We start from the raw sequence: 9,496 nt of genomic DNA on the forward strand, positions 1-9,496 counted from the left end.
AAAACGCAACAAGGTAAACGTTCCCCTCCCGCCGCCTCGGCTTTACACCGTCATCTCCTTCCGTGCTCTGGACCCGTTTATCATCGCCGCAGCACCCTAAGCACCCACGCGTTTTTCGTCACTAGGCTAGTTCTTGTGTTCTCGAAGCTCGCAGTGAAGAAAACAATCCCGTACATAGCAACGCGACGCAGTGTATACCCACGAGAATTCCCAGGAAGAGTTACATATGACTACTACACACACGTGAAGTCAATGAGAAGTTGTTCGTAGTTTTAACTGAAATGCGGAAACTATCCGCTGAAGAAAATGAAAACAGATTAAAAGCAAAGTACCGTACGTGAGAGCCGAATGAAAATCCTCTGCATAAGATTGTGTTGCACTCTTTGAAATTTGCTTATGTTTACATCATGTTACTATGGGTACGTTACTCTGGGCTGCAGTCATGTCTCTCATGGCCATGACCGCAGTGGCTATGAATGCTGGCTAAAGTACTTCACAACGCAAAGCTTCTTGTCGAGCGTTTTTATGTGCGTTTGAAGAAGAGTCTTGTCATCTGTATATTTGCCCAGCAAAGTTCAGCACCGTGAAAATCTTTCTCGTATATCTATGACGTTCGGTTACACGTACGTGCACGCGAGAGTTGTCATTTATTAGAAGAAAGGGTTGCGCTCTAAAGCACTGCATATGGGAAGACAGCGCGTTGCATTTATTCGTGCATTTGCGTGTTATGCGTTGGCTTCATTTATCGACAAGCTAAGTTTGTCGATTGTGGATGAATTACTCTATTATTCATGGAACAAAAAAGCGCGGAAATCTTTGCTCTACTTGTAATATGTTGCGAAAGAATACGCTTGTATGTGTCATTTCTATAAATTTTCGAGCATATCATTTCTTTTCCTCGCAGGTTTTGTCCACAGAAGCATCCAAAATGAAGACTTTGGGCCTCATCTGCCTTTTCCTCATGGTGTCATTGGCTGATGCGCGGCCAAAGTGTCCAAGCGGGCACACTCAAATTTACCCCTGCAAGTGCGCAAGAAGCGAAGACGTTGGACTTCATATCGTGTGTGATGACGTCAACTTAGCCATGATGTCTCGAGGATTAGGTAATATAGAACATCCGATTGCTAACCTCACTATTACCCGATCGTCATTCAAAAGGTTGTTCGGTGATGTCTTCAGCGGATTGCAAGTCATAAACTTGACCGTTGCTCACGGATCTATTGCTTCCGTCGCCACGGACGTTATGGACCACTTCAACGAGTCTCTAAAGTTGCTCAGCTTTGAAGACAATGCCCTGTCTGAGATTCCCGTCGAGCTTATCAACAAGTTCAGGAACCTGACGTCACTAAACCTCGCTCACAACAGAATCGAGGTTATCCCTGCAAATGCATTCGGCGCCCTGAACATCCTCTTCGAACTGCGTCTTGACCACAACCTCCTTTTCAAAGTCCACCCTTCCGCATTCACTGGACTGAATCGGCTTGAAAGACTAGAGTTGCATCACAACAAGATGGAGAAGATAGAACGAAACACTTTTCGCGTTGCCCGAAAGATCAAATACCTAGACTTGTCCCACAACAACTTCACGGCGTTCCAAAAGATCGACTTTAACCAGCTGACAAACATGTGGTTTCTAAACATATCACATAATCGAGTGAAGACCTTCCCACGGGGTATGTTCGTCGCCAACGCCATCCTTCGTGTTATCAACATGTCGTACAACGAACTACCCGAAATTGACGCCAACACTGTGAAAGGCGTAAGATTCCTTCGAGACGTTTACTTCAGGGGAAACAAGATCACTAAAGTACATAAGCAAGCGTTCGTGTCTTCGAGACACCTTCGTACTCTGGATTTAGCCTTCAATCAGCTGGAAGACGTAGGGTATGAGCAGTTCAAGGATTTTCAGTGGCTTGAAAAACTGGACCTCAGCTACAACAAGATTTCCAAGATTGCCAGCTCGGCCTTCTTGAAAATGTACCAAGTTCACATTGACCTCAGTCATAACAACATTAGCTTCATTGGAGACATGGCCTTCCAGGAGTTGTCAAACGTCACCGTATTCGATATGTCGCACAACAACATTACTACCATGCCGAAAAATGCGTTTTACTTATCTGATGTCACCGTTCTTCTCCTCAATCACAACAACATAAGTGACTTCAATACCGTTCCCGTTGCTAACATCACCGGCATCAAAGTGCTCAACATAACCTTCAACAAGATCAACGAACTCAACCGAAAGGCGTTCACAAAGAAGCGGCTATACGAGCTGCACACGGTAGACTTTAGTTACAACAACATTTCTGAAATATCCGGATCGGTTTTCGAGAAATTAGCCGGCGTGCGATTTTTAAACCTCAGTCACAACGTGATTAAAAAGATTGGCTACAGCACTTTCGGGTCGATTCCGACGCTGCTCGAGCTGGACATCAGCCACAACAATATCAGTGATGTCAGCCACGGCGGGCTCTCGGCCATGGTCAGTGTTCGCCTGATAAGGGCCAACGACAACAAGATTAAGCGAATGTTCAATCTTCCCATAGCGTTGAACGAACTTCATCTGCAAAACAACCGGCTCTCTCATTTCGGCCCGGGAACATTCAGGTCGATGAATTCCATGTTGAGGCTCTACCTCGATAACAACAATCTCACTCGACTCGAGAGGGGGTCATTTACTAATCTGCTCACACTGCAAACGCTCTCTCTCGGAAACAACAGCATTGACCGGGTGCCGTGGGAAGCGCTAGAAGATCTCAGTGCTCTCCAGTACTTGTACCTAAACGACAACAAGATCAAAGCCCTCCCGAAGAAGGCGTTCGGACGCCTTCCTGTCGTGTTCGAACTTCGACTACAGAACAACCAGATAAACAACGTAAGTGAGTATGCCTTCGAAGGCATGCTCCAGCTTCTTCGTCTCAACATGAGCTACAACAACATCTCCTTCATACCGCCCGACGCTTTCAAGGGCCTCGTTTCTCTGCACACTCTGGACCTATCTCACAACTTGCTCAATAAACTAGAAAACAAGACCCACGGCCTCCTGGACGACCTACTGTCTCTGTCCTCCATAAACGTCTCGCACAACGAGGTCGCTTTCGTGACCGAAAAGACGTTTCCTCGATCGCCTTACATTCCGTACAAGCTTAAGCACGTCGATCTGAGCCACAATTTCATTTCCGTTCTTACGAACAGCTTCGACGACGGCCTCGGGAAAGCGGAATATCTCGACCTGCGCCACAATCTGATCAACGAAGTCTACCCCAACGTTCTCAGAAATCTGACCAGCCTGAGACATCTCGACATGTCGTACAACGACCTGAGGCACATTGCCAACGGCGCTCTTGTACTACCGGAGAACGTTAGCTGGGCGGACTTCAGCCACAACAAGATCTTCTCGATCAACCTGCAGGACTTTCTGGCATCTCAGCAGCTGCGACATCTTGACCTCCGGTTCAACAACGTGACTATGTTTGAAGAGAAATACATGGGCAGAATCAAGGATGGTCTTCGCCTCTATTACGAAGGTGAGTACTAATTCGCCAGATTCCTCGCGGTAACTGCCCTAAACATTCACTAGTGAGCTACGCTTGATCAGCTTAAAATAATGAAGCCTTATTTCAAAACCGTTTTTTGTGAACTGCGTAATAATATTTTGTCTCCGATTCAAAGAAAATGTTATCTGAAGGTAATTAAAAAAAAAAAGAAATTTCCTGCCGGACTCCTCAGTGCCAGAACCTCTGTAACCTCATGGGCCTAGCCAGAAACATTTTTTCGGTGAGTGTTCGGGGAGGGAGGGGGAGGGGTGTTCAACCATACTTTGTCTACGTTAGTGCCTCCGTTTGTATGTGTGCATGTATACAGGGTGCCCCAGCTAATTCTAGCCAGAGTTTAAAAATATGCCGATGCACTATATGATTGCTCGACCAAATTTATCTTGCTCGCTATTGCATGAAGTACGTCACACTATTTTCTGTGTTCTGCTTAATTGCTTAACTAGGTAAGATTGATTCTAAAGCTTTTAAAGCAACGGTGCTGGGCAAAAAATTAGAGTTAGAAAGTTGTAGATCGGTTTGCAAAACGTCCGATTAGACAGTTTCAAACTTTACATCTATTAAATATTAGTATTATTCTGCTTCCTGCAAATGCCCGTCAAAAAAAAAAAAATACCGCGTGGCATACCCGCTTGCCGCGCCGTAATTGCAGTGCTTCCTACGTTCCGCCTGCAAACGAAAATAGCATTCGGCCACGTATGCTGCGGCTTAAAAGGCAACAGGGCAGCGACGATGGTGGGGTCTGTGCGATGACGAACCTGTTGCTAGCGGCCGAACAAGCAATAACAGCTGCGTCTCTTTGTCGTCGTCATGAACCACGGCGAGGCAAGCATATCGCTTGTACGCGCAACGTTAGGGAGCGCTGCAATATGCTGTGCTGGCGGGCGTGTCACGTGGTGTTTTTTTGTATTTCGCTGGCATTCGAAGTAAATGGAAAAACACTATTACTTTAGATGGGAAGTTAGGAACTGTCTAACTGGTCGTTTTGCAAACCGACCTACAACTTTCTAACTAGAATTTTCTGGCCAGCTTCATTGCTTTAGGAGTTAATAATCAATCCTACCTAATTAGGCAATTAAGCAGAACACAAAAAATACCGTACTTATTCGAATCTAAGCCGATGTTTTTTTCAAAAAAACAATGTGCGAAAGTGGGGGGAGGGGGGTAGGCTTAGATTCGAGTAGAATGATTAGGTGTTTTTTTTTTCTGGCCTTGCGAGTTTGGGGGTCGGCTTAGGATCGGGGCAGGCCTAGATTCGAGTAAATACGGTAGTGTGACGTACTTCATGCAATTGTAAGCAAGGTGCATTTGGTCGCGCCGTCATAAAGTGCATCGGCATATCTTACAGGGACACTAAAGGCAAATATTAAGTCGACATTGATTGTTGAAATAGCGGTCCAGAAATGCTACTTTTGTCCCAAGGAAGTGCTTATTTTGAAATAAAATCTTGTTTGAGTGGCCCGCATCGCGTTAGCGCACTTCAAATCACCCGCCTGAAAGCGGTCTCTCTCACGTCACTGTTGCCGTGCCCAATGTTGCCCGCCTTTACTGCGCGGCGGCGTGCATTGGCGGCGTGCACCATTCGGGCATCCGGCAACGTCACATGCATGCGGCATTTTGTCGAACTTTCTGTCAGAGCGACTTTCACGAGCGTGCAAAACACACGCGGCAGTAGGCGATCCCGAAACTACCACTGAGACGCGACCGCGTGATTGAAGCAGGGCGCCGGGCGAAGCGAAGTTCGGCGAAAACGGAACCTTTGAACCACGCGCGCCGTCTCTATGGCAACGCTAAAGAGGTTCTTTTTTTCATGAATGAAACAGAAACGAACAAGCAGCATTTTATTACGTCTCTTGAATGCACGGAAGGTTCTTTTTTTATTGCAGCTAGTTTGATTACGAGTGATTAATTGTTGTCGGACTCTCTCACGTCATCGGGATCACTTCCAAAATGTCCCGCTCGTAGCGCATATCGTGTGATACATTTAGCTTAATTTCTCGGTAAGTATGGCATTGCTGTTGATAATATTGCCGTTTTAGACGTCATACATTGACGATTCACTCTTACATAAATTGTTATTTGCCTTTAGTGCCCCTTTAAAGCGCTGGCTAGAATTAGCCGGGGCACCCTGTATATACGCATGCAAAATAGCGATATTTCGGGAAAGGGAAAGGGGGAGGTTAACCCCCAACTCCTCGACAATTTACTCACGTCACGAATTTCAAAGCACTTTATGATATTTGAAGTGATGTCGAACAGCATAATCGTTGAAACTTGCTAGGTTTATCCTTTGGCTTGTTTGCAAAGCCATGGCGTTCACAGTGTTCAGAAAATTTGACTGAACTAGCTGTACCCACGAAGACGCCGTCACAATTATTGACGCGAGACTGATGCCAAAATCCCATGGCAATATCGTCACTTGTGTTTCATTTTTTTCCCTTCTTTAATGTCGTTTCTTTTGCTACAAAGGGTATTTTTTGTATCAAACTAATTTTAAGGGACACACGTTGCAGTTTTTTTTCTCCCCTCTCTGAAACAGGGTAGTCGACATTAGCTGTACTATTTTATACATAAACCTCAAGATGCATTATCAACGAAGTAAAAAAGAAATGAAAAAGTTGCTACTTGTTAAATATTGTCAAAAGTTTGGTCATATACTGCTTAAAAAGTGTACATACAAAATGGCTTTTAATTCAGCGAAATACAAAGTATATAGGCTGTGATAATTGAGCACGAAGGGAGGCTAATGCAAGACGAAAACGGGGATGTCTGGTTGCCAGCATTAATAATACTTTCTAGCGCTGCGCGTGCCAAAACCACGATACAATTACGGGGCACGCCGTGGTGGAAGTCTCCGGAAAGTTAGACCGCCTGGGGTTGTACCTAAACGTGCACCTAAGCCCAACTACACGGGCCTTTAGCATTCTCTCCTCTCAAAAATGTGACCGCCGCGACCGAGATCGCACCAACGACCTTCAGGTCAGCAGCCGAGCCCATTAACCATTGCACCACCGCGGCGGCTAATTACCACCATCACAACTTTATTTTATTAAATGCATATTTGCGAAAACAAGAAAAAAAATACACCTTCCTTATTGTTCTGCTGTCCTCGCATTCGTTCTGCACCAAACTGGTTATCGTCAAAAACGTTGTTATAAGCGCTTAGAGACCTCACTGCTCAGTTTTAATAGCCCATAAACTCTTCTAGTATTAACAACTTCGTGTTTTATTAAGAAAAGCAACTTTTGTTTAAATTTTATTAAAATTAATTTCTGTGGCTTGCTGACTCTCCTTCAAGTTCTGTGTAGGCATGAAGAAAGCATGTGCACATTACTTGATAGCGCTCATTTACAAAATGTAGGGCATTCCTGGCTATTCCTGATACCATGCGCTTGTTCAGTGTTGGTGTGATGACAGCGGCTTAATTTTCACTACAACTACCTCTTCAATACAATAAGCTAGTCACTGACGAACTGGAACATATGAGGTCCAAATGTCGTATATCTAGAGGAGGGACAAAAGGAACCGCCGTAGTCGCAGTTGCGTCATTAAACACGGTATATTAGAATCCGATCAAGCTTGGGTCACACGCGTTGCAACCTGGCTCTCACAACATACTTTCCTTGTAAACCTCATTCACCGGGTCATTAGAGCTATCGTAGCTGGAAAATGATCTTCCGAAGGACCTTAATAAAGTTTTTTTCCATCCATCTATCCGTCTATACTCGTTGCCAATGTCACGTCGTAGGTGCCCCAGGAATCAGAATATTGCTGAGCCAGCCTTGTAAAGTCCCGGCTTTCCTTCAAGACGTGTCACATAATATGACGTTTATGCAGGAAACCCCCTGACCTGCGACTGCCGCGTCAAGTACCTGCGCCAGTGGCTGAGTCACAACCCTCAGGCGACCGAGTGGAACAGCGTCGTCTGCCACACTCCTCACCACTTGCACAAGCAGCCCCTCATTGACGTCATCCCTGACCTACTCGACTGCCTCAGCGACGAGGAGCGTGAACTAAAGGGAGACGACGACGGCTCCGTGGTAGACCTAAAGTTCAGGATCGTGGACTCGCCATCCAAGAGGACCATACGATTCGCCTGGTACGTTGCTACGAAAGAGGACGTGTCCGGTTTCAGGGCTATCGTGAGCGACGTGTTGACCAGCAGCCTCACGAGCGAAACGGACATTCCATATCGGTACAGAGAGTACACTATCGATGGCCTCGAGTCGTCGGTGGAATACAGGCTGTGTTTAGTCGCGTTGGACTCTACGGGAGAAGCTCGCGGTCTTCCCATGCGCCAGTGCAGGACAGTTACACCGGTCGGTGCTGCCACAAGGACGGTGAGCTCGGCGCCCGTGTTAATCGTTGTGCTGGCTGCAGTGGCCACTGCAGTTTGCTCAGAGTTGTGGCTCTCGAGAAGCACGTGAGTGCGTGAGCTTTGTGCAAAACCGACAGAAGGTTTAGGCTTCACGTGTGCCTCTATGGGACAGTGTCATCTGAGTGGTTCAGTGCGTGGGCAGTATTGGGCGGTGAGAAACACTGCCCAATACCGCATTAAGTCGGGGGACCATAAAGCTGTAAGACTGTCCGTATGTTATGCCACATTTTGGGTATCATTCGTTGCAGAAAACATCCCACCAATATTGCGAAATAAGCAGAAGCAGAGGAAATCAATATGCATCTCTAAGGAGCAACACAAATGGCACATATAATAAAAAGAACATCAAAATGGTGTTCAGCAGCAACACTCAGTTGTCCAACATAGTGAACTATCTCACTCTCCACGCGTGATATTCGTTAATTTTTAGCAATGCTGAGCTCATTGAAAACTAAGGGAACGGCGTGGTTAGAGTCTCGTACGTGTGCTTGTTCTGTTTTCATGTTCTTGTCATATGCACCACCATTGCTATGCTGTGTTCACGTCACTGAGTATTTACATTGTAAAAACATCATTGTACTTGCGCATAGTAGGCTCAGCGTCTTGTGAAAGCTTTTGTCGCTAGAACACATATATATCATATTTTCAAGTACTATAGGGGACAAACAGCGCATGTGCTGGTTTGAGAACAGCTATATAGAAGAAATGTAAATTGTTTTTAGTTAGAGTTTATTTACTAGCACTAGGCGTCATTTATGCCCTTAGTCAATCTATCAGGCTTATTGTGGCCGCCGTCTCTGCGTACACTGACTCGAGTTTTGATATCTTGCATTTCTATATAAACTGTACGGGGGAAAAAGGAAACAAGTGCAAACCGATGTTAGTCTCGTCTTCACATACGAGCATGTTGGACTGTTACTCACACGAGTTTCCTTTATTTAAAAAACTGCCACATTTCGTTATTCAGTTCCTCTCACTGCAGTGACTAAGTAGAATCGGGTCAGCCCCTTTTAAGTTGTTGAAACTTTTATGAAATATGCTTTGAATGTGAACAAAGATGCAAAAAAGGGACGAGTGTACATTTATCAGGCTCTTTATACCTATATTACACGTGGTAACGTTTACAGCGACCAGCTAGGATGGTGTATAAACAATTACTTCAGGGAAAATACTTCAAACGGCCTAACGTAAACACATTTAGTAGTGCCCTTAATTGTATGCTTGAAGTCAGTGAGTTTGAACTCAACCCTCGTTCTGTGCTTACCTCACTATGGCAACGTTTTTATTCGCGCTGTGCGCCTCTTTCTAGAAAAGTGCATTGATCTGTGTCAGTGAAGTGTCCACAAGCCTGAACACATTCATGTGTAATTTTATAAATGCCGCTCTGAACGCGCGTGATTTTTATGCCGTAGTTTCTTGCGTTGTGTCACGATGATGTAGTGCCGGCGTACATGTACACCATACAGTGCATTGGTGAGGAGTCCATGTTAATAAACATTTGATAACAGCGCTCGCCTTCATCTGTTGTTACAATTACGAGAGCCAACTATGGACTCCCTGCACA

General features: G+C 45.4%; 1 protein-coding gene across 1 annotated transcript; it reads left to right on the forward strand.

Annotated features, from left to right (window-relative positions):
* The first annotated feature begins 904 nt into the window (after positions 1-904).
* Positions 905-8,010, forward strand: LOC119394064 (toll-like receptor 6). The gene is made up of 2 exons (XM_037661284.2): positions 905-3,527; positions 7,392-8,010. The coding sequence occupies exons 1-2, from the start codon at positions 929-931 to the stop codon at positions 7,979-7,981; spliced, it is 3,189 nt and encodes a 1,062-aa protein (XP_037517212.1). The 5' UTR covers positions 905-928; the 3' UTR covers positions 7,982-8,010.
* Positions 8,011-9,496: the final 1,486 nt, after the last annotated feature.

This window comes from Rhipicephalus sanguineus, chromosome 5, assembly GCF_013339695.2.
Source record: "Rhipicephalus sanguineus isolate Rsan-2018 chromosome 5, BIME_Rsan_1.4, whole genome shotgun sequence".
Lineage (NCBI taxonomy): Eukaryota > Metazoa > Arthropoda > Arachnida > Ixodida > Ixodidae > Rhipicephalus > Rhipicephalus sanguineus.

What these genes read in the sequence shown, in the direction of transcription:
- LOC119394064 (XM_037661284.2), top strand. Translation starts at nt 929, where the DNA reads ATGAAGACTTTGGGCCTCATCTGCCTTTTCCTCATGGTGTCATTGGCT. An exon ending in TCTTCGCCTCTATTACGAAG is followed by an intron (nt 3,528 to 7,391) that starts GTGAGTACTAAT and finishes ACGTTTATGCAG; the next exon opens with GAAACCCCCTGACCTGCGAC.